The sequence below is a fragment of the Branchiostoma floridae genome, chromosome 9 (assembly GCF_000003815.2).
Source record: "Branchiostoma floridae strain S238N-H82 chromosome 9, Bfl_VNyyK, whole genome shotgun sequence".
NCBI lineage: Eukaryota > Metazoa > Chordata > Leptocardii > Amphioxiformes > Branchiostomatidae > Branchiostoma > Branchiostoma floridae.
The window spans coordinates 12,648,628-12,673,383 of NC_049987.1; the positions used below are offsets into that span (position 1 = coordinate 12,648,628).

General features: G+C 41.5%; 3 protein-coding genes across 12 annotated transcripts in view; 1 reads left to right on the forward strand and 2 right to left on the reverse strand.

Moving 5' to 3' along the window:
* Window positions 1-5,396, reverse strand: part of LOC118423199 (MAP7 domain-containing protein 1-like) — a 41,146-nt gene extending 35,750 nt beyond the window's left edge. For all 9 annotated transcript variants that reach the window (XM_035831236.1, XM_035831233.1, XM_035831234.1 and 6 more), the window contains exon 1: window positions 5,247-5,396. In XM_035831236.1, coding sequence (XP_035687129.1) covers window positions 5,247-5,367 — 121 coding nt within the window. In that variant the 5' untranslated portion in view covers window positions 5,368-5,396. The remainder of the gene's footprint in view (window positions 1-5,246) is intronic.
* A 165-nt stretch (window positions 5,397-5,561) lies between these two features.
* On the forward strand, window positions 5,562-13,894 carry LOC118423212 (pyruvate dehydrogenase E1 component subunit alpha, mitochondrial-like). 2 transcript variants are annotated; one of them, XM_035831275.1, is made up of 10 exons: window positions 5,562-5,771; window positions 7,443-7,511; window positions 7,892-8,065; window positions 8,891-9,017; window positions 9,409-9,749; window positions 10,030-10,101; window positions 11,445-11,512; window positions 12,588-12,696; window positions 12,986-13,227; window positions 13,356-13,894. In XM_035831275.1, exons 1-9 carry the CDS (start codon window positions 5,721-5,723, stop codon window positions 13,145-13,147), a joined length of 1,173 nt encoding a protein of 390 aa, XP_035687168.1. In that variant the 5' UTR covers window positions 5,562-5,720; the 3' UTR covers window positions 13,148-13,227; window positions 13,356-13,894. The 2 variants fall into 2 exon arrangements, with proteins under 2 accessions (XP_035687168.1, XP_035687167.1); XM_035831274.1 differs by lacking the exon at window positions 11,445-11,512 and adding an exon at window positions 10,995-11,062 and having other exon boundaries at window positions 5,563-5,771; window positions 12,986-13,224; window positions 13,353-13,894.
* Window positions 13,895-24,756, reverse strand: part of LOC118422160 (dynein heavy chain 5, axonemal-like) — a 64,291-nt gene continuing 53,429 nt past the window's right edge. The window contains 19 exon segments of the mRNA XM_035829677.1: window positions 13,895-15,149; window positions 15,462-15,624; window positions 15,970-16,096; window positions 16,392-16,520; window positions 16,788-17,000; window positions 17,416-17,565; window positions 18,003-18,121; window positions 18,292-18,442; window positions 18,828-19,022; window positions 19,510-19,732; window positions 20,075-20,222; window positions 20,403-20,578; window positions 21,081-21,172; window positions 21,599-21,751; window positions 22,169-22,316; window positions 22,706-23,001; window positions 23,395-23,504; window positions 23,790-23,925; window positions 24,189-24,344. Of these exon segments, the coding sequence (XP_035685570.1) occupies window positions 15,002-15,149; window positions 15,462-15,624; window positions 15,970-16,096; window positions 16,392-16,520; window positions 16,788-17,000; window positions 17,416-17,565; window positions 18,003-18,121; window positions 18,292-18,442; window positions 18,828-19,022; window positions 19,510-19,732; window positions 20,075-20,222; window positions 20,403-20,578; window positions 21,081-21,172; window positions 21,599-21,751; window positions 22,169-22,316; window positions 22,706-23,001; window positions 23,395-23,504; window positions 23,790-23,925; window positions 24,189-24,344 (3,033 nt within the window). The 3' untranslated portion in view covers window positions 13,895-15,001.

Consider the following 24,756-nt stretch of genomic DNA (forward strand, 5'->3'; position numbering starts at 1 on the left):
ATTTGTTTTGACACACCTTGTAGTATGACATTATATCCGAATAAACCTCCCTCAACAACGTAAAATCTCAACAGGACAAGAACAGTGTCATTCTATATGATACACATGTAGAAAGTCTCTGTTTCATTCGTACAAACTTGCTCTCTTAAGAACGGAAATCTTCGGCATTGGCGCAACTGTGTCAATTTGTTTTGACACACCTGTAGTATGGCACTGTTCTATCCGAATAAAAGCTCCCTTTATAACGTAAAATCTTAACAGGACAAGAACAGTGTCATTCTATATGATACACATGTAAAAAGTCTCTGTTTGATCCATACAAACCTCTCTTAAGAACGCAAATCTTGGGCATTGACACAACTGTGTCAATTTTTTTGGACACACCTGTAGTATGGCACATTTGTATCTGAATACAACTCCCTTAGTAACGTAAAATCTCGACAGGACAAGAACTGTGCTAATCTTTATTGTACAAAGTCTCTGTTCCATCCGTATAAACTTGCCTTGATAGCCGGGAAAGCTTCGACATTGGCACAGGCTGTCACTTTTTTTACAAACCTGTAGTATGGCACCGGTCTATCCGTATTCCGTATAAACCTCCCCCATAACGAAAAGCCTCTACATTGTAGTATGGTATGTAAAAACAACCTCAAGAGTACAGTAATCCATTAAATGTGTTAAAGTTACTGCCAGGTGATAGTGCAACAACACTACACTATAAGTATTGTTGACCCGGAAGCAGTTGATCCTTATCCTATAACCCGGTATATCGGAAAACCCCATGCAGTGCGTAACTCGTCCCGAAAACAATAGCGAAACGCACCACTGAAACCCTGAAAATTGGTCAACTTTCAGGCGTAATTACATGACTTCTAACTGCGGTCTAGCTTTCAAAAATAGTTCCTCGTGACTTATCAACCCCTTCCAAGAACGGGGAACCATTTTTAGGCTGATATAACGCATCGCGGCTTTACTATACCGTTTTCTTTGAGATCTACCGTAAGAAGTCAATACGGCTACGTACAAGGCAGCAGGGTCCAACCCTGACCACAAGTAATCACAGGCCTGACACTGATGAGTCTGGGGCCTCCACAGGGAACCTGGGAGAAAAGGGGGTGACAAGGCCTGGACCTGGGTACATATTAAACATACATCACTATTCTAACAAGGCCTGGACCTGGGTACATATTAAACATACATCACTGTTCTAACAAGGCCTGGACCTGGGTATATATTAAACATACATCACTGTTCTAACTAGGCCTGGACCTGGGTATATATTAAACATACATCACTGTTCTAACTAGGCCTGGACCTGGATATATACTAAACATACATCACTGTTCTAACTAAGTCTGGACCTGGATATATATTTAACATACATCACTGTTTAAACATGGACTTGTTTGGGACTGTATGGGCAAGTGGGAGGGGGGCTGTTGGAGAACTGTGAGAGACAAACTTGTCATGAGTTTTTAGGTCTTCTTTGACATTTCTGGAAGGAGGGCATGAATCCAGTCTGACACTCACTTCACATATCACACAAATATCTGTATAGCCGGTATAACCACCCTTCAGCGTAACACACCAGCTTCGCAGGCACAGCACGGCAGCAGCTGGTTCTACACCTAACCTTTGTACATCTAATTGCAAGTTTTCTTTATAACTATCCCGTGATAAAACAAATTCCACTCTACCATAGTTCCAGGAAAATATGCATTTTCGAACAAATCAATCCTAGGTTGGTAACTCTGGTAGTGGTACCCGAAGGCATGACGAGTCTAGGAGAGGAGAGATGGCAAGCCAAGGCCTGAACAGTGCCCATCAAGGGTTCGACACTGATGAGTCTGGGGTCTTGACAGAGAGGTATGGTTGAACCTGGTGGCCAGAACAAGTACTTATCATTGGGGTATGACACTGATAAGTTGTGGACTCTGGCAGTGAGAGGGGATATGGCAAGGACCCCGTCCTGAGCAGTATGGGTCTGACACTGATGAGTCTGGGCTTTTGATGGAGGATACCTGATAAAAGTTGCTACCACTAGTACGAGTGTAGCACCAGCAAGACAACATAGCAGCTATGATGACCCTTATACTCTGACATTCTGAGTATCCAATACTTTGTTATAAAAAAATGAGAATGTAGCAGAAATGGTAATTTTGCCCTTTTCACCCGTGAAAGCACATACAACACTACAACCTAGAACAAATATGCTTTGGATTCATACAGATCATATGGACGCAGTACTGCCCATGAATGTTTGATACCATCATGTGATATTCAATTTGCTGGCATAATTAATAGTCCTGCCCAGCACAGACGACCAGCAGTTTATTACTGTCAGTAATAGGGATATGATAAGCTCACCAGTAATAGTCTTCCGCAAAACAGATGGAGCAAATGACTACATCAAAGCTGGCTTTAGAATGTAAACATTGAACTTTAAGCATGTAGCTACTAGCATCAAACTTTCATAGTGGGAAAGCAGCAAAGAAGGGTCATTAGGGGATTTTAAAAAAGAGACAGCAAAAGGTATGTCACTACTGAACAGTGAAAAAAAAATTCACAGGTTCCTTTTCTCTTTTCCTTGCTATGTTTTGTAAGGCACATCATGACATGAATGTAAAACTGCATGCTAGAGTCATGTAACAGATTTGTTCAGCAGTGACATTTGACAGAATTGGTGTCAAAGACCACATATTGAAATACAAAATACAGTTGTTAATCATTTACATGTGCTCGGTATACTTTGGCCATATCAATGAATAATGTACTAATGTATCATATCCAGGAAAGCCACCCAACTGGATACATATGACTGTATAATGGAAGGATATCAATGTAGCTAATATTTATTCCATTACTGATGTGTGGACATACATACATACAACAATGCCTATAAAATGACATTGACTACATCAACTTGTCTGAGCAAAATCAAATATATATACTGCTGATGCAGGTACAAGAAAACTGCATTATTTCTTTCAGAAAAGCCATTCCCAATATTATACCTTGAACTTCTGGGTACAAGTCAATGTTGGAGTGCATAAAAGGGAACATGAGTTGTTCACATATCACATGATGACATTAAACCAGCAGATGGCTCGTACTGTGAGAGTGTACATAAATCCTATTTCCATCACACTTCATTACACCATATGCTATGGTCTAAGGTCATGTTCTCATCTATTGACCAAGGCCAGAGATAATGCTTTGCTTGCGGCATTTCTATATAAAAGGGAAGTACAAATATACTGTAGACTTACACATTTTTGCATTCATGTTGTCCCAAAATGTCTTACAATTCAGGGAAAGATGTCTAAGCTGAAAAACACATTGTCACGATGGTCTTGTTTTAAAACAAAGGGGCTGTGTTAGTACTGAAAATAGAAAGTGACTGTAATTCAAATGCTATGCATGGACAACTAACAACATTGAAGGGCCCACCCAGCCACTAAGTAAACATAGACAAATACACACTGTGCCCCATGGGAGTCCACATCATTAAACTATCAATGATTCACATGACCTAATCAGCAGAAAATAGATATTCATACATGAACAATTGGTAATAATGACAGTCTAGAACACTTCTGCAAAATACAAAAGAAAGAAAGAATGACCACAATGCTTACAGTTACAATGGTAAGGAATGAAAAATACTTTGTCTGATATACATGATAACCTTCGCTTTCAACATTGTGCTCTGATATAAAAGCTCCTTGATAAAAGACTTATTTATGCACAATTTGTTGGGGCATCCCTCTAGAATTTAGCTGAACAGCTGAATTCCAATACGTAATAGTAGCTGAAAATGTAGCAGACTGTGGTCACAGTAAAGAGTTCCAAAGACATTAAAAAGATTCCACCCCACCAGCACTGGAATAAAGATATACTGCATAAAAGGACAAGATAACAAATGTAAAACTCAGAGGCATGATAAGTCCACATTCTGTCCGAAGTGGATGCTGCCAAGGTGGAGCACATAAACAACATCCGTGTAATAACAACAACGGCAGATGTGGTGACACCCTCTGAAAACAATAACAGCAATAAAAACATGCCTGCAATTCCCCAGCACTGCTGGTATGTTTGCTGGTAGTCTGGACACCTGTCAAATATCACAAGTACTTTTTTTCTTTGAGGTTTTTTTCTGCAGCACAAATTCACCTCTTTCCCTGCAAGTTTACAGTAAGCACCCTTGACTTGAGACATTATAATGCATCCACGGCACTAGTATTACTACAGGGGTTGTGGAACAGAGGTTCTTACTACAATCTTAGCAAATTGCATGAATATTCCATTACAAAATGGAATACAGTGATATCGTCCTGACCTTCCCTTATCAATGCCCTGTACAGGGTTTGATCAGGTGCTTTCTCAGAATCATGTGCTGATACTGTATGTCAGCCCTGATCTGACATCTGATGTACTGTGTATCTTGTCATGGACACCTTCCGCCTTTGTTATCTCAGCTTTTTTGTTCACCGACGCATATCAGAAGAAGGAAGTGATTAATAACGCAATGTGGTCATGAATAAGTCACAACTGTCCAAGACTGTGACACGATGGATCAGTCAACCTTACGTAAGATAAAGACAGGACAGGACGTAGTATTTTCCTTGCCATGCCTGGAGGGAACTCACCCCACCCACCCCTACATCACCAATGGTACACCTCACTTCCAGCGGAAATAACAGGATTCAAGTCTTTCCTGTGCTGCCTGTACCAGCAGTCTGGAGACAAGCCTGTCATTTTTGTTCATTACACGACCTAGAAAAATGAAGAAAATTGAAGACGAACGAGCGACTATTTCGCCATTTTGACACCTCCCCTGCGCTGCCCTGTCATCAGCCCTCCCGCCCTGTCCCCGTGCCCCACACGTAAAACAGAGCGGTTGGTCGGGCCACCTTTAACCGGGAGACAGACGCTGGGCCCCGCCGCTCTCCTGTGATGGACTAGAAACAAAACAAACGTCGCCCTTGCCTCATCAGTCAGTGATAGTGTGCTGGAAATTAGCTCGGCGCACTCAGGCAGCGCGGAAGGCAAGACGGAATCAATGAATAAATTTGCAGGGCTGGGAATATATATGTAGAAACGCTGGCTTCCGCTATCCCACCCTAACATTCCCACTTCGACAACTGTCAAACTCTAACAGTCTACAACACCCCACTACTCTGACGCCTTCTATAAACGTTTATTAATCCGTATGGGGAAGAAGAGACCATAACTGTAAGTCCTACCCCGCTTGGCCCTGAGTTCATCCAGCGACGTCGCCTGCTCTCTGCTCCCGTTTTCCGCCATCTTGGATATTGGTACGTGCGGAGGGCAACAGAACGCAACTAAGATTCTGAAGGGCAACATCAAGAAACTACAGTTTTCATGATTGATTTGTGTCAAAAATATCCTAACAAGTGTATAATAAAATGTAATAAATATACATAGCAATATTTTGAATGCTTTTTTTAGACTTTATGATTTCTTTAGGAATTGAGAGTGCATTGTTTCGGTAATTTATACACGTTTTTCTGCCTTTACTGGAACTATGTCATTGCGCAAGTGCTCTGCGCATCGCGGCATTGCGGACGTACGAGTATGACAACATAAAAAGTGAAATCCTGTCCACATTTCCACCTCTGTTGTCACGTTTCTACGTAGATTGTACACAGCTTTTTCTTTTCCTTGCCACCACAACTACGTCCTGAAGATATAACGAGATGCTATCGTGTGCAGCGAGGCTCGTTAGAGCCCAGATCCAGAGCAAGCCGGTGAGTAAAACTGACCTTGGGGGGAGGGGCGATGGTGTTCTGTTGGTACAGTGTCACGAAAAGTTCACCACTTTTGACTCCAAATTGACAAACCACGGTGACCAACAGATGCAGATCATATCAAAGAGAGAAGAAGGTCTATCTAGAATTTTTGTTTTCTACTGGCAACCTATCAAGAACACGATCAATTTATTTAAAAGCTAAGGATAGGATCATAGTAGGCTGGCTAGAGCTAGAGCTCTGGGAGAGGTTAGATGTACAGGTGCTCATCATGACATACCTCACTTTCACGTCTGAAAATGATTGATTTCGTATCATATTTGTGCAAAAGGGCAATCCAGATGTGTCAGGGCACAAACGACACATAAGATAATCTTGCGTTAAAAATGTAACATTGTCGACAGTATCATCAGGGATGCCAAAGCATTTGCAGGAACCCTATGAGATCCGTACGAACATTATATGAAAATGCACAAACCTTATGAAAATCACCCAAATCACTATGCGAAAACATACGAACGTTATGTGATTCGCATGAATCACTATGTGACACACACAAACCTTATCATAAGGCTTATGCGATTTGCACGAACCTTATGCGAATGATGTAATGTCACGTGACCCTGCGATGGACGGTCGGTTTTGCATAAGGTTCGTGCAAAACGAGTAAGGTTGTGTGTGTCACACAGTGATTCGTGCGAATCACAGAAGGTTCGTACGTTTTCGCATAGTGATTCGCTTGATTTTCATGAGGTTCGTGCATTTTCACATAGTGATTCGTGCGTATCACATAATGTTCGTACGAATCTCATAGGGTTCATGCAAATGCTTAGGCACCCCTGATCATGACTTGTTAAATTTCTCAAAGAAATTGCTACTAGTAATTATATCTATTGATACAAACTGAAAGTATCCCAATACAACGGGTTGGGGTTTTGTGCGCATGAAATATTTGGGCGTGAAAACTTGCGCGTGAAAAATCTGCGCATGACAATATGCAAATTAGCTGATTCCCAAGGGATTCAAAAAGGTTTTGCAGGTTTAAACTTAAAAAGCTCAAACAAGATGGCACAAAATGGAATTCAGTATCATATTGTTGCATTCTGGAGTACAAACAGTGATTTTCAAGTGCCTTTTAAATGTTAAGTTTTCACACGCAAAAAGTTTGAAATTTTCGCATGAAAGTTCAAACAATCTGCTTCAAAAAAGATGAAATGAAGCTTCTAGAATGGAGAAAAGCCTCAAATTGTTACATTTTCGAATATAAAACCTCTTATTAGTAATTGTTCCATGTATTTCTGTCAAATTTACATGATTTTGAAATGTTCAAAATATGCAAGTTAACCTATTCCCAAGGGATCTAAAATCAGTTTTTTTTTCAAACCAAAAATTCAGGTTACAGATGGGAAATGATATCATAGGTTCAAATTTTTCTGCCTTAGAATTTCTTGCTGCACATTTTCTGATATATTTCAGGAACTTTATTTTTTCATGCGCAAATTTTTCACGTGCACGCGCAAATTCTCCACGCACAGAAAACCCGTTCCCCATACAACTGTCCTCATCAGTCGACATGCTTACTCATCTGTAGAATTAAGATAAAAAAATTTAATTCTGTAGTTGTCAGTGATTGTGTGTTTTAATCAGTTTTGTCCATTTCTTCTCTTGCAGACGGCTTGCTGGGTTGTGGCTGCTCGTGGCTACGCTGACATTGTTGATGAAGCCACTTTCACTACAAATGTATGTATCAATCACCTTAGGTTTGTAAGGAAGTAAAAAAATTCCCATGAGTCTCCTTTAACATGTGAGGAATATGCAGAAACATACATCTGGCCAGTAGAGTAGAATTCGGGTTGTAGGTAAAGTTGTGGTAGTACTAGTAGTACATGTATACATTGTAAAAGTTATAAGTTTCAAGCAAAACTAAGTATTACCATCTGATTTGCCTGCAAATTACCTTCACATTAAAGTTAATCTGGTCAGTGTAACAAACTCTGCTATGCAAAGTAGTAACTGGCCCCTTCTTGCAGAGTTTCAAGGGGGCCGATGGCCCATTTATGTTGAATGGGCTGCTATAAGCATGATTTAATCAGGCTACATTTGACATCTGTTTATCACAGGAATACGCCCTGCACAAGCTGGATGAAGGGCCGTCCCAGACTGTCACAGTGACCAGGGACGATGCGCTGAAGTACTACCGGCAGATGCAGACCATCCGGCGTATGGAGACTGCAGCGGGCAACCTGTACAAGTCCAAAGTCATCCGTGGTTTCTGCCACCTGTACTCAGGACAGGTGAATAAGCTTAGCCTCCGATTTACACTCACTATCCGGCTTATCGTCTGTTGTTCCCCATCAGTCAAGGGTTAGACGTGCTAGCACGTAGATGTGAAGTCTTTATGGCAGCTTGCCATTTGGTATTCTGCATAAGTCTAATTCCAACTCTAAATGGTCCCATCATAGATCTATGCAAATTTGAGTGCTGTTGGTCAGATGTCACAAATTCTGATGATGTTCATATTGAAATCAATATCGTTTCACCCAGCCCAGTTGAGTGGCTTCTATGCTGCAGTACATTTGTACCCTGTTGTTGCTGTTAAATATTTAGGTGTCTAATTCATTGTCACATCAAAATGTTTAGGGCAATTTAAGTCGTGTGTTGCCAAGGGAATCCACATGAATGTGGTGTCAGCTTCACTGCACTTGTCACAGATGTGGTAGCCAGATAGTCATGATTTTCAGCTTGTGTTCAGATTCCCCAAAGTTGCTCCCAAGAGATTGATATCAGTAAACAGATGTTATGTCCTTCATAAACTATCAGCACGAAGCCTGCAACATGGGCATAGTGTTTCAACAACAAGTTTGTGTCTTTGACAGCTGCAATTGAGGATAGATATCAAGTTTAGTATTCATTCATTGCTTCACTCGATGGGGACACGAACTAATACAGGGTTTATCCATGACCAGTGCATAGCAATGGACACCACAGCAACCTGCTGGCTGACCTCTTCACATCTTCCATTGATCTTCACACACACTGCAGTGATGATATGTACTGCTAGGTGTGCTGCTGACATGGTACATTTGTATATGTAACATACTGTACAATATATTCTATAGGAAGCCTGTGCTGTTGGAATGGAAGCTGCCCTTACTCCAGATGACCATGTGATCACAGCGTACAGAGCGCATGGCTGGACATACACCAGAGGTGTACCACCTGTCAACATCCTGGCTGAACTAACAGGTGGGATTCGGGTAGATGCCCATAATATTAATATAAAAGCATTTGTATTAGAGAAATTTTACAGAACATGACCCAGCCAAAAATTGCTGCTCTCTGTGATGTTACAAGAATCTTTTCCCCGTTGAAATCTACACTATCCATTTAGGGCTGTATGTTTGTCCTGGGGTGTGTGCATGGTTATTTGTTTGCTGCAGAGTGGAGGGATGTGAGATGGAAAATGGTTTAACTGGAAACTTGCAGGATTGAATGGCTGCTTTGGCCTGGGTCCAATGTTAGACAGAAAGATGCAAAAATAGAATTAGCAAGAAATGCACAATAATGAATAAAACAAGAAATTCACAAAAACTCATGTATACTGATTTTTCATATATTTCTGTCCTCCTTATTTTAGGTCGAAAAACAGGCTGTGCAAAAGGCAAGGGTGGATCCATGCACATGTATGGGAAGAACTTCTATGGTGGAAATGGGATCGTAGGTGCCCAGGTCCCGCTGGGCGCAGGCATCGCTCTGGCTCTCAAATACACTGGGAGTAACAACGTCTGCGTGGCACTGTACGGGGATGGGGCAGCCAATCAGGGGCAGGTGTTTGAGACCTACAACATGGCCAAGCTGTGGGATCTGCCGGTTATCTTTGTGTGTGAGAATAATGGCTACGGGATGGGTACAGCTGTGGAGAGGGCATCGGCTAGCACCGACTACTACACAAGAGGAGACTATGTACCGGGTATTAGGGTAAGGTCATACACACAGATCAATTGGCCTTTGTGTCAAAGTTCCTCATTATAGGTTTGGGTCTGTATTACATGTACAATGTATCATAATGTTAAGGACAAAGTATGCTGGGAAAATGTGGGAAGTAGCCTTCCAGAAGTATAAAATTCCAGGCCGACCACAACCTGGACTCTAGTTGATTTCTGGCATCTACAATGCTGCACCCAGAGCTTTCGAGAAAATGGGTCAGGAATTTTGACAGGCATGGTGACTCAGTACCAATGTTTTGTCCTGTTTCCAGGCTGATGGCATGGATGTCCTTGCTGTAAGGGAGGCCACCAGGTTTGCTGCTGAATGGTGCAGATCTGGCAAGGTTTGTTACCACCCCTCTTTTATTTCCCATTCCCCCTTTGTTTTTTGATTACAAAGAATACAGTCTGGACTTAACTTATTGTCAATAAGACTGCCAACTTTCTAAAACCTTAGCCGATAATGATCATGCCAGAACTTTGTGGCATTTTTAAGTGTTATGACTTATCAATTGTCCTAAAATGCATGCACAATCCACAAGATCAGTGTTCCAGAACAGACACGCAAGAAGTATTTCAGCATGATGATTATTTTGCCCATTGTCTCATCTTGTTGCAATATTATAGAATTCAGCTGTTGTGTCCAAATTGTGCATTCTAGAACATTCATGGAGGAATATTTTCATTACCAACTATTCTAGAACTTTTCATCTTAGTAAGCATTGTTTATTAACTCTATCATATTTTCCAGCTTATTGGACTACCGGGTCAGAATTTGGGCATGCAATAACTAAGCCTTTAATGTAGTACTGGTACTTTACATAAAAAAGATGATTCCTATTGAATTTTCAATGAATGTACATGATAATTTACTAAAGTTCTAGACATCAGTCCTATGTATGTCCAAACTTAAGATTTTTGCAGAAATAGGTTCTTAGTAAGATCCTTATTAAATGCCTTCATCTTCTGTCCATGACTTAAGAATGCTAAATAGATTACCAATTATGAAGGTCTACCTTCCAGACCATACCAGTCTGCATACTCCCAGAATCATTTTATCCTGCTCTCTTTTGCTAGCATGCTATTCCCAACTTTTTAAGTTTAACTGCTTATCATTCCTTCCAACTTTCCACCATTATTTCACTAACCAAGTGTTACTTACTTAGCAAAGCTGTTACTCCTCAAACACTCTCTTCCCCCATTCTGCTGTTGACCCCTGCTCCTACCCTTACTACAGGGACCCATGCTGTTAGAAGTGGCGACCTATCGCTACCACGGGCATAGCATGAGTGACCCGGGTACCACGTGAGTTAGTGGACAGTGTCTGGAGTTGTAGCTGTATCCCTACCGTTCAGGGAGAGAGACAAACCTTTGATTTTTTGCTTGACATTGTGCCATCTCTCTTGCACTTTCAAAACTCTGTGACAGGGATGGTTTTATGAACACATTATGTTCAAAGGGAACAAAACCAAAATGGATAAAATCTACCCATATCCGTGAACAAATCAGTAGAAAAAGTGCAATTTCAAGCAGAATCTATACCAAAAGAATTGTCCCATCTCCCATCATGTTCACTGTTCAGCCCTCTGTCCCTGTGTTTGCTCTGCCATAACGCTGTGTCTCTGTCCTGTTCTGTTAACGTCTCTCTGCCTGTCCTCTCTGTTTCTGTCTCTACCAACCTCCTCAGGGCCCTGTGATTTTAGAGGTGGCCACTTACCGCTACTCTGGACATAGTATGAGTGATCCTGGAACCAGGTTAGTGCCTGGAGCAGTGCCCACCTGACTCACAGGGCTTGGTATTACTCAACCAATTGCTCAATTTACAGCTTAAAACTACTTAAGCACTGAAATGGAGATCACAATCTGTGATGGTCTAAACAATATACTGAGCCCTGTGGAATCTGTGGGTGTCTTCTGCAGTTCCCATAGAGACCTCAAGGAGGCAGGATTGCATTGATACTACCATGTTTGTGTTCTATACTAATGATCAGGGCCTGCACTGTTTGTCACAGGGTCCTTTGTTGCTAGAAGTTGCTACGTATCGTTACCATGGACACAGCATGAGTGATCCCGGTACCAGGTGAGTTTCAAAAATAGTATTACAGTCTGTGATACCCTCCTGAGCTGTATGTTACTTGTAACTCAACAACTGTGGTTTCTGTAGTCAAGCCCAACTGGGCCTCTAGTTCTAGACATCCAAGTGGGCTCAGCACTAAAATTGACGGAAGCAGAGAAGCCTAGAAAAAGCATGATACAACATGTATTTAGTAGGATCCAAACAGAAATGGATTGAATAAGAGAAATTCTGCTGAGCAGGGCTGTGACACAGATGGCAGTGGTTCAAGGCAAGTGCTCTAGCTACCTGTAGTACTTTCCAATCAGTTGGGAAAGATTTAGGGAGCCTGGTCATAATAAGCTGTATGAGTATCTGTTGCTCTTTGTTGTATTTTTTTGTCTAATTTTTGTTTTAATGTCTTTGTACTGGTAGATGGGCTATGGTAGATGAGCGTTAACTTCATCAGCATCTTGATGTAATAGGCTTTTCCAACATGACTTGCATGGCAACTACAGTATAGAGTTTGAAAATATCAAAGTGTTTTACCATCATGGTAATCCCAAATGTCAGAAGTTTCCACAGTTGGAACTCTGTGCTGTACAAGAGGATAAGCTTTCAAGCCTTGTGATGAGATCTATAATATATTTGGTAATAGTTTGACACCTCAAAATAGCAGGCATGATAGTAAAAGAGTTGTTCAAATAGCAGTGGTCCATTGTAATGGAACCATACCTTGTGCTGGTGCAGAAGTTTGAACAGACATCTGTTTTTTAGCTACCGCCCCCGTGAGGAAATCCAGGAGATGAGGAAGACGAGAGACCCCATAACCGGCCTGAGGGAAAAACTGATATCTGCTAATATAGCCACTGCTGAGGAGATGAAGGTGGGGATATTCAACAATCATAACTTTTCACTAGAAGAATTAAAGATCCTCCTATAAACTGTTAATCTTGAAACGTTCTCCATCCTGAATTCATGACAATGTTTAAGCGTTTCTAATATATCACTGCTGTACAACGTTTCATCTGTGAATTTACATGTAAAACACTTTTTCTGTCCTACCTTGAAAAACTCCCCCCAGAAGTAAATGAATTTACAGTATGTTTTTGAGCAGCATGCTTTGCCCAATTATGTGAAACATTGTCTTAGTGTTTGACTTTCTGTATTCACAGCAAATTGACTTGGACGTCCGAGCAGAAATCGACAAGGCTGTTGAGCAGGCCAAGACGGATCCAGAACTGCCCGTGGAGGAAATGTACACTGACATTTTTGTCGACGAGCCTCCATTCAAAGTCCGAGGCACAAACCCATTCATGTATGGCATGTCAAAGTGATTGTTCATGGCAGGGTGAATGCTAGCTTTTAAGATGATCATCCAGAAATTTTATGCACAGATGTCCTAAGAAAAAGTGTCACGGCACAAAAACTGATATTTAAGCACGCTTAAACTTAATGTAAAGGACACTTAAATGCACTCTTGTGCATTTAAGTGTCCTTTACGTTAGGTTTAAGCACTGCTTAAATATCAGTTTTCGCGCCGTGTGTATACTCGATGAAAAGCTTACCTGGTAAAGGTGGCATTAATAGGAAGATTCACCACTATTGGTATAGTCCCTTTGTGTTTGCTGTCAAAACGTTCTGAACAGCCCTCAGAGTCAACCTTTTTGTAGCACTGGCAAAAGAATCAATTATGACTTACAGTAGAAGAAGATGAAAGCTATAAAATGGTTCATTCTGGACAGATTTTGTATTTAAAGATATTGATTTTGATAATGCTATCTGAGTGTGGAAAGTATGAAGATGGTTAGACAGCTGCACTCTGTGCTGAAATGTTTGAATTGTAAACAATTGAATGCAAGTCTAATACCTGGCACAATCAGTGCATTGGCCATTGCAATAGGGTTTAAGTGGTAAGATGCAAAATTCCTTGGGGCAGAAAGTTGTCTCTTTGCAAGCAAAACTTAATTTTTATCTAGACACTGTAAATCTGCCACTTTTTCAGTTCTTTGATCAGTAGATTGAGTGATATTCATGGTCTTTAACCAGAGCAGGTACACAATAAACATGTGGCACAAGGGAAATGGTTTCTTGCATTTTAATCTCACAATCATTTATATAGTAGTAACACACAAACATGCTCACACAAAGCAACTGTGTTCTTGTACAAGAGATCAGTGGAGGTATCATAATAATTTATTAAAATAGTGATCTATGTAGGTATGCATAAAAGAATATCTGTGTACTGGTAGTGTAAATGTTGATGAAAGGTACTTGTACATTTGCACAGTTACAAATGCTGACAATACAAAAGTTAGGTAGAATCTTAGATCTTAGTAAGCTGTTAGTGTGGATGTAATGTTAACGGTTATTCACTGTATGATTTGCATAGTTGTTGTAGCAGTTCTAACAGGATACATTCTGGTAATGATGTTTATCATTAATCCTGCTACAGTGCTTTGCAGTCTTTATATATGCAGACCAAATGCCTAACAGTAGAATAGAGATACACGTGGTAATCTGAATAACTTTATTTCATTATCTGCAAAAGACCCTGTATAGTAGATTTCATTTATCTTCCCTGCAACTTTCAAAGCAATCAATATAGAAAAAATACACTTTAATTCACTATACAAAAACAGTTGCATAGAAACCCTGCACCAAGTGACATGCCTAGATTAGCTCTCAAAACAGAAAACTTAAAGTAACTTTGTATCCAACACCACCAAAAAATAGATTATACATGTATGATTGACACAGTGGAGCACACACAAGACACATTCTCCACTCCATTCTCGTGTATCCAACTACTGTCATTCAGTAAGCTCCCAAAGTAGAAATGTTTTCTTTAGCAAAAATATTGGTATATTGGAACGATATTCATTTAACTTTAATAGTGGCAACAGCCTTAACACAGCACGCTTAGCTCTGTATGGTGTGTAGTATGATAATGTGCATAGCACAGCAAATTTTAAAAAAAGCATTTTTGTCAGGTTTGGAAACATGGTTAGCATAAAAATGCTTCTGTCATTTTCTGAGTTGTGGGGTCAAGGCAGTCTTACGGAAACAAGCTATACACAATCATAGAACCGCAAATGTCAAAGCAGCATTCAAGGTATTTTTGTAACAACATAGAATAGATACTGAAATTCTTTCCTTGGCCGTGAAGATTTTGTGGCCCAAACAAATGTCTACTTGGTGTCGCACAGAAGACCCACGCCACGAAGGATCCAGCGGTCCGACCCGTGGTTGATTGTGCTGCTGAGTTTCAGCGGGAAGATGTAGGTCAAGTCCGTACGGCGTGGTTTCTTGTACACCGGACACTCATAGAAGCAGTAGCTGTAGAATAGAACAAATGTTTAATGTACTTGTAGGCAACGACTGAAAGTCTGCAGGCTACTACACTGATATATACATGTGTCTAATGTCTTCTTACCAGGACAACCGCTCGTTATATCCAAACAATCACGACTGTATATTTTTCATACTTTCCAGTTTGTCTTCCCTTTAACGTTTAGCGACTGTATTCATCCAATGTGAATTTAGGAAGTGAGTGGAGGGTAAACTGTTAACATAGTTAACTGTGACCTGCAACTGGTATGTATAGTATGTTTCAGAATGTCTCAAGATGTCAGCAAATATCTTCCTTACCCGGCTCGTGGCTTGACGATCGTGGTTGGCAGCGATGTGTTGATGGCGTAGACGTGCACCACAGGAATCTGAGTGAACAGCACCTTCGGCTGGGGCTCCACCAGACGGATGTTCTTCCTGTCCCACCCTGCTCCGTCCAGATACAGGCCATAGATGTACACTCCTGCAGGTAAGGACGCAAATTTTCTTTGAGTAAATATCCTTACAGGGGAAAAGCACATCGGTGAATAGCTGAAACCCAGCAGTAAGCTATCATGCTTCATTGGATGGACATAATTTTAACCTCTTAGCTAAAGTAGCCTCATGATGTATGTATTGGTCACAAGCTTCAGGTTAGGCAGTAGGGAAAAGGTTAAGCTGCAGTCACGTACATACATTGTACTATGTTTTCCTGACATTTATACAAACTGTAGATTGCAATGTTGTACATGTACATTTTAAATCTTTTCTTTAGTTTGTGGCAAAATTAAAAAGTTTGTATGGCTTGAGGTCAGAAAGGCTTACTGACCTTCTTGAGGAGGAGAGGTGATGTCTTCCTTCATCATCTTGGTGACGTCGTTGTGCAGGACGACCGTGTCCAGCGCCCAGCCCTGGTGGGAACGGGTGATCTCCTGTCTCATGGCCGTCAGGAAACCCTGGAAGGTCATACATGGAAACTTCAGTCTCAGAAAAGAGAACAAACTTGTTTCCCGGGCTGTACTAGATAGAGTCTAGATACTCTTCATTCTAGCAATGTGATCTCAACACACAAAGTCTGTAATACAACATATTTTCTAAACAAGGAACTTCAGAAGATTAAAATACTACCATGGTGTATCACATCTTGCTGTAGTGTTGATTTTTGGTAGTGGTTTTTGCGAAAAAAGTCTCCTTTTCCCTCAAGAATGACAGAAAGATGACAGAGCTACTGTATGATACTACAGCTCTTACCTGTGGGTTGAAGAATCCAGTCATCCAGAACTGAGTCGGTCTGCCATCAAACAGCCAGCTGGAAAACTGGGCATTCCGCTCCAGCAAGTCCGTGAACCAGAAACCCAGCGTTGCAGATTCCCAGGAAATCTGGCACAATAAGAACATAATAGCTTTATTCCTCTGTTTGAAATCGATATCAGGTTTGAGTTTTCTGCTGTAAGTCTGTAGCAACTGCACTTAGGTCCAATCTTTATTCTCACTGATGTTTCGCTGACCAACGTCGGTGAGAATAAAGAATTGGCTGTGTAAAAAGAGCCTCTTTATTCAGTGCAGTTACGTCTGCAGAAACAATGCAAACATGTCTGTACATTACAACTGTTTCACTGAAGTGTTAGATGCAAAAAATTGCCCCACCTTTTTCCAGGCCCCCGGAACTCGAGCATCGTAGATGTTGTCCAGAGCATCCCTCAGGTTCTCTGACATGATGATGGTACCGTCGATGGCAAGTTTCAGGTCCTTGAGGGTGCTACGTACGAGTGAGATGACACGCTGCATGCGGTCAATCTCCTGGCGCAGGAAGATGTTCATGGGAGACAGAGCACCCATCTTTTGCAGGCGGTCTTTTACCTTTGTGTCAAAGAGGGGGAGTGTCAATGGTCACATTACCCTCCAGGAGTTTGTAGTGAGTTTTGTCTACGACTCTTTAATTGTCATCTACATGCACAGTGGCCCCCATTTTTCGACCTCCACTTGATGTCAGTGATATTGACAAGACATTGCAAGAATTTTCCTCTGCTTATGTCACAGTTCCGGTCTGTATGTGTGACATAGGCTTTGGGTCATTTCAGCTTGATAAGGATCAGAGGACTGATCGAAACCTTGTTGTTAAGGGCTTTATTTTGTGTACAGGTATGAAGCTTAAATTGTAACATGAGAATTTCCTTCTCTCAATTGTATGAATACTGTGCTTAGCAAAGATAAGCTTATTGCCACAATTGCCCACGGTGTCATGTCTATTTGACGAGTGTCATGATGCCCATACCTCGTGAGGGATGAAGTCTGGAGGTAGTTTCTCCAGCATCTCTGTGGCCTGTCGAGCCACCACACTCTCCCTGGTCTCCCCTCCACCACCACCGCTGTCCTTGGGCTGGATGTTCATGATGGTGTTCAGCACCATGTTGGCCATGTTTGTCTATAGAGGTGGGAACAGCCAAGATTTTAAGTACATACAGCATTTTTACAAATGCTGCATTGTTGTAACACAGAATTGTGATAGGTTAAACGTGGTTAGGGATGTTGCGTCAATGAAAGAAGAGTCAATGAAAAGTGTATAGGATATTGCTCTTTATCAATGGAAGGCATTCTCGTCCTCTTGGCATGAATCTAAATTACCTCCAGCTGTTACAAAAAGGGGAGAAGGGGAGTTTTATATGCTCAGCTGTTATCTCTTTCTACTAATGACCTTACTCAGGCTAGTTGAACTATTTTGTAACATTTCACAGCAGCACTAGTTTCAGTACCACGTACAAGCCAATGGAACAGTTTGAGTATCACCATGTAAATCTCGACTCGAGTTTGGCAAAAGCTTTGGCTCATCTGAAATCCAAAGGAAAATTCTGCCTCTTATACCTGGTAAGTGATGTCAGCATTTGGATGAAGACCAAACACCTCTGGGGAGTCCACCAGTGACATGGCTTCTATCTGTGTGCGATACTCCTCCAAGGTGCGGCACTTAGGAATGATGTAACCTGCAAAGGACAAAAGGGCACTTATGTTAGAAAGTTCACACAAAAAAGATGAAAAAAGAAGCCTCTCTTTAAGATGTCAACAGCACATTTGTATGCCGAAGATATGTATTTCACAAACTGTGTTAGCCAGAAAGATGGTAAATATCCTTTGAACAATATTTGATACTCACCCGTGTAGAACTTGAACTTATCGGGGAACATGTGCTCCCCAAACCAGACGCGGGCCAGCGTGTTGAGGAAACGTTTGTCGTAGTCGTCAGTGACCCTGCCGCCATAGTTCACCTCACCAATCATGTAGTGGACAGTCTTCCAAGACACACCCTACAAATGGTGATATGGGAACCATTTTAGTAATGTACAAATTTATTACATGCAATATACATTGATCCTCTTATGTTCAGGATAGCAAAAATTTGTATGACGATTCAGAAAATAAGACAACGGTTTTATTGGAACGTTGCTATTACCTTATGAATAGCATCTCAGTGAGAGTCAGAAGTAGCCATTTGACAAGATATTCTATTTCTCTTGAACGGTTGCGAGACTACGGTATGAAAACTAATGTTTATTAACTCAGTCCAACCAAGTCTATGAGCAAGGAAGAGTCATTGCCGTCATGGAAACTTTGCAGGCCACTCTATAGCATTGCCGTGTACATAGGTAACACTCATTCAGTGGACATGTTGTAGTTTTGATGGATCTGTACCTTCTTAGGATCAATGTCATCCAGATGGTTCTGTACAAACTGCACTGTAGCTGTGAAGTCAGCCTGGTTGAACTCGTAGGGGATGTTCCAGCCGATGGGGCCAAACTTGCGCCTCTCCTGCACCACAGTGTGGAGGAAGGCCACGGCATACAGCATGGGTCTCCACTGGGGCATGTTGGTCACGTCCAGTTGGTCCTGAACACAATATTGATCACAGTGAGCTTGTCATCCTGCAGTGATATTTACTTCAAGCAAGGACGTTATACCTCATACAACCTCCTAGCTTCAACAAAAGTCTCTTTTATTACAGTTTTAATCTGCCACATTTCGTATCTGTTTCGTATCTGGTAGCATTGTAATCTTTGGTCGTTAAGTTCTTTTGCGTAGTTTGTCATAGTCTGGAAAAGACTGACTGACAGAGAGAGAGACTCTGCCACATAAGGGGAAATGCCTCATCATTTCAGGGCACAATTCCAAACCAATGTAAATGAGAAGGAGGGATACTTGTTGATATTAAGGTCCAGTGTAATCAATTAAACACAGAAGTCTCTGCTGCCTAAGCCCATTGCCAACACACATTTGGTGCCAGAAAGCTACATTAGCAGGTTGCAGGTTAAAAGAAGTGCAAAGTAGATAATCACATTAAGTACTGTGCGACATCTGTTCAGTATCTTGCACTAACCTGTGTGACAATGTTGTAGGTCCGTTTGAGGCCAGCCTTCATGCCCTGCGGGGGGTCGTTACTGAACTTGATGGACATCTGCAGCAGGTTGATGGGGAACTTGGGCTGCACCTCGGTGGTGATCCAGACCCGGAAGGTGTCGTGGGGGTTCTCCAGGGTCACGATGGCGTCCATCAGCTCCTCCATGTACTGCAGGCCCAGATGGCAGTTCTGCAGGAGGATCCTGTGGGACAGACACAAACAGATTATCAGGTAATATGATAATAATAATAATAATGATTCAATGGTACTTAGTGGAAGTCACGCCAAATCCATAGTATGTTTTTTTGCACACATTTAGGCAAATTAGCCAAAGAGGCTTGTGGGTGTCACTCCACCATAAGGGAAAGTTGTGTCAAGTGCCTTTTCCGATGGCACAACATTGGGGCATGGTGGGTATCGAACTCGCGATCTTTCAATTCTGAGCCACACGCTCTACCAGTTGCACCACACCAACCCTACATGAGGTACAGTACAATTATGTATGTATTGGTTTTGTATTCGTGTAGAAATTCTAGGCACTGACCATCCTCCCTCTGTGGAGGCCTGCTGGAAGAGCCTGCGAGCGTGCACCTCCTGCCCCTGTCCCATGGAGATGGCACGGCACTTCAGGTTGTGCTTCTTGGCCAGACGCTCAATGGCATCAGTTGGGTCAGAGCCCATAGACAGGAGACCTGCAGGGAAGGTGCAGGAGTAAGAAAAGATAAGTTGTTTAGTCAAAAGAACTAACAGTCTGTTGTCAAATGATAATCTCAAAAGCACATCTGTAGTCAAATGATCATTACATCAGAGAGTCCAAAATAAATTGTATCACCACCAGGCATATCTCTTAGTTTTATCAAGCTGGTACGTACAGATCATTGGGGTTGAGGTTTCTGACTCCTCCCACATCCCCTCCAGATCCAGAATGACGCTCTCAGCGTACTCAGGGCCCATGGATTCAGCGATGTAGTGTCGGGCCTGGGCTGCGATGCGGTCTGGACACCAGGAGCGAATCAGGAGCAGCTTACGGAATGTGTCCAAGGATGCACTAGAGGGTAAGAGAGAAAAGTAATGTTACAATGAATTGTTCAATAAAGTTTGACAACCACAGTATGAGTAGCAGTTGGACAATGTACATGTAACCAACTAACCAGATATAGCATCATGATGAACTTCAGACCAACATTTTGATGCCATAAATTGATCAGCAGCTTGCCACTGCAGACCTTTAGGCATTAGAATGACATAGCAATTGAAACATAGATATTCAGGTTATGTAAAGTTCTGAAATTTAACAGAATCTGTTCCTGCCAAACATAATACCTCTTTGACATCGTATTTTCTGTCCTATGGTATTATTTAGCTAGGATACCACAAAGCGTAAAACTCTTTTTGCCGTTAAATAAAGTATGATAAAATAAGATAAGTTCTAAACATTTGGGTGTGCTGGCATGTTTAATCCCCTTACCACCCCATGTACCACTGTGTACCCGTGGGTAATTTAAACGTCTTAATGACAAGTTTACTGGTTTTGAGAACAAAGCTCTTACCTATATCCATCGGGAACGACCGACTCCTCTGGTGCATCAGTGTCAAACCAGTTCTTCCAGGCCTTGTCATTGCCGGAGATCTGGCTCAGAATCTGCAAACAACAGTAATTGTTAAATCTTCAGTTGTCTGGTTTGAATGCTTCAAAATGTACATCAAGTAATTGTTGCTGCAGCTACACTGTTACCTGGTTGTAACAATGGCTGTGGTATATGATGTCAAAGTCAACTGGTTGTAAATGAATAAATAAATAAATATCATGTGTATTTGTAGCCAATAGGTACCCAATTTTTTTTAAAGGAATGAGGCTGATTTAAGTGACTGGGGCACCTCCTCAAACACTGAACCCCAGTTTTATGTCCCTCCCAAATTCGAGAATTCTTGGTCAGGTTACAGCATCTGGTCATCCTTGGGTGGCCTCCCATCCAAGTACTGACTGGAATGCGCATTGCTTAACTTCCGAGAAGGGGATCCGGTGTATCAACGCATTAAGATACCACAGACAAAACCAATGGTGTACCTGTGAGAACTGTGGCAGCTTGCTGAGCTGAACCAGGTTAAGCCAGGTCATGTCCAGGATCCATTTCTTGGGTTTGGGCTCCACAGCGTTCAGGTCCAAGGCTGCACCACCCTTGATGAATGTCTGGAACTCATTGTGCTTGATCTTGTGTCCCTGTAGATCAAAGAAAATAAGGTTTGTTGAGAGATCATATGAATAAGTGTGGATTCAAAAAATTTCTATTTCTTCCTATGACTGGTTATTAATTTCCAAACATAGTAAATGATGTTCCTTTGATATCCTTTGCAGTATATTATATTAATTCTGCCAATATTACATATTCCACTAGAAAACTCTGCATACACAATAGACTGGACACTGATGATCATGAAATATTTGAAACAGTTGTAGCTATCTTGCACCTGCTACTTGATCACATATAGACAATTTTACAGAACCTGGAATAGTACACTACATGTAGGTTCCTACAATAGTTCACATTATACTTGTCTGTAAACACTATACACTACAAAGAAGTAACTGTATGATGAATGAATCAGACTGCTACTGTTATGCTCTACTCATACGTACCTGCAGGTCGATCTTGAGTGTGAGCAGCAGAGTAAAGAGGAACTTGTGCTCTTCATACAGGCCACGTGCAGTGTACTTGAACACCGCAAACGTCAGGTACTCGATGATGTTGGCAATCCTTTTGCTTGGGATTGGACTCTTTGCAGACCTGAGGACAAAATGTAACACTGATTGTGTTGCTCCATAAAGCATTCTCTCAGATTAATTATGCTAACATACATGTAATTTCTCCATCTCGTATATGTAGAAGGCAAATATATCACAATGTTCGATCTAATTCAAATTTTACGCATTGAACTTTCAAGTGGCTAACAGATTTTTTCAATGCACATTGACGTTTTATGTTATATGATTGTTGTTAAGTTTATGTTTATTGATTTGTTGAAGGGCGTCCTTGGAAATTAGTTTTTTTTTAAACTGAAGGGATTACCCTGAAAGATAATAAAGTAAATGAATAAGATAGATAGGTAATGTAACTGCCATGGCTATGAATGCTTACTTAGCGATTCTCCAAAGAGAATTGTTAAGTAAACATACTTGGCCATGGAGACATCGAAGAGCCCCAGGAACTGCCCCAGAGCCGTCTGGTACATGATGTTGACCATGGACATCTCCACAATCAGGAAATACAGGCTGGAGCCACGACTGGCCACCGGACGGAACTCTTCTCTGGCGGTGTTGATCTTGATTTCCGTCTCCGCTGCGATGTTCAACTTCTCGGTAACCTCCTGGGCAGTGACCTTGGTGGTCTGGAGCACCTGGATGAGAGACTCGTCCTCCACCAGGGAGCCCTGTGTGCTGGTGAGGCGGTACAGCAGGTTGTCCTCGAGTTCCTGCAGATCACAGGGAAAATGGCAATTATCATGATATCATCACTCTCAACAGTAAACTGTATACCGTGAAGCTTGAAATTTTTATTCTGCAGATTCACTCTCCACCACAAATACACATTTCCAAATTACTACATGAACTGCAGATTTGTTTCAGCCCCAAATTTAAAACACAGCAAAAAGCCTTCTTTCATATACTGTACTTAAGGTAACAGTTCCTTGATAGTATATCAATCACTACTGGCGAATTCAAAAGCAACCAACAGCTCTTATTTATGTGACTACATAATTGAATGTCACTATTGCCAATTTATTTTTAAGAGACTTTTCCTGGCTAATGTACACTACTACAATGTCCCCTCCTTCAGTATGAAGAAGGTGAAGTGGCTTCCATACCTGCATCTTCCTCTTGTTAGCTGTGACATCCTCCATGAGTTTGGTCCTCTCCTCCTCCAGCTCAGCCTTCTCTGTGAGGATCACACGACCGAGCAACTGGTCCTCCAGACCTGGCATTAGTGTGGGAAACATTTTAAGTGAGTCCAGAAATGTAGCTTCTATGTTTGTCAGTTTTCTTAATTTTTTATGCATTCAGTGGTAACTGTCCCTAAGCTACATTTCTGTAGGTCGCTATACTGACTGGTAGTTTGGAGAAAATAAGTAAAATTACAGGAAATTTTGGTAAGCTGGCTTACTGATTGCAGAAAAAAATTCATGTAACAGCAACACCTCATCATTATCTCAGTTGTTCCCATACATTTGAAAACATACTTGATATTTAAAGGAAATCTTACCCTTCATTGTTACAGTAAAGTCAATGATGGAGGTCCTGGCGCTGATCTCGGGGGTGTAGGCTGGATTAGCCAGTTTGGTGGTGATGTAGAACCGGAAACCATCCATGACGTCTACCTCCTTGTCTCCCACTTTGACCTTGACAACAAAAAATAATTTGAAAATATTCATGCAATGATCACATATTAATCAAGATACTGCAATCAAGTCTTTTCAAGAACCAATAAAAGCTGTGAAGGCTTTAACAAAATTTGACTGGATCTCAAAAGCACAGATAGAAGAATGAACTTAAACAAAGCTTCTGAGATTCTTTTTTTCATGTCTCTTTCATTCCAGGTTACTTTATGAGATTCTTTTTTCATGTCTCTTTCATTCTCAGTATATTAACAATGCCCCCTAACCTTGAGTGTGCTGCCCTGTTTGATGAAGTTCTTCTCCAGTACATTGTCCAAGGCGGGGTCCAGCTCCTCCCCCACATCCTCCAGCAGCAGGGGTCTCCCCAGGGACAGTGAGTCCTCCAGGTGGTTACGGAAGTACTTGTGGTTCAGCGCTGTCACCTGCAAGTTTAGAACTTACTCATCAGAGCTGAACTTCGATGTGTTAAACAATATCGCTGTTTACAGTATTGGTTGGTGCGTACTGGCAACAATGGAATGCTAAAGATGTTGAAAATTGTTTTACATGTTAAGCTGTTCAGTCATACAACAGGACTTAGTATTACAATGTATATTCATGTAAGGAGGAGATGTAGTATGGATTGACATGCCCATCCCATCTACCCAGCAACTGTGTTGAAGGCAACAGACTCCCTACTGATGTCCTGCTCCAGATTTATCTGACATTCATTCGCCCCTCACTGGAGTATGCCAGCCCTGTGTGGGGAGGGCTACCGAAGTACCTCTCCGACATGTTGGAAAAAGTTCAGAAGCGATGTCTGAGACTGATCGGAATTCCTGCGGACTCTTTGCC

What these genes read in the sequence shown, in the direction of transcription:
- LOC118423212 (XM_035831275.1), top strand. Translation starts at nt 5,721, where the DNA reads ATGCTATCGTGTGCAGCGAGGCTCGTTAGAGCCCAGATCCAGAGCAAG. An exon ending in AAGCCACTTTCACTACAAAT is followed by an intron (nt 7,512 to 7,891) that starts GTATGTATCAAT and finishes TGTTTATCACAG; the next exon opens with GAATACGCCCTGCACAAGCT. An exon ending in ATGAGTGATCCTGGAACCAG is followed by an intron (nt 11,513 to 12,587) that starts GTTAGTGCCTGG and finishes TCTGTTTTTTAG; the next exon opens with CTACCGCCCCCGTGAGGAAA.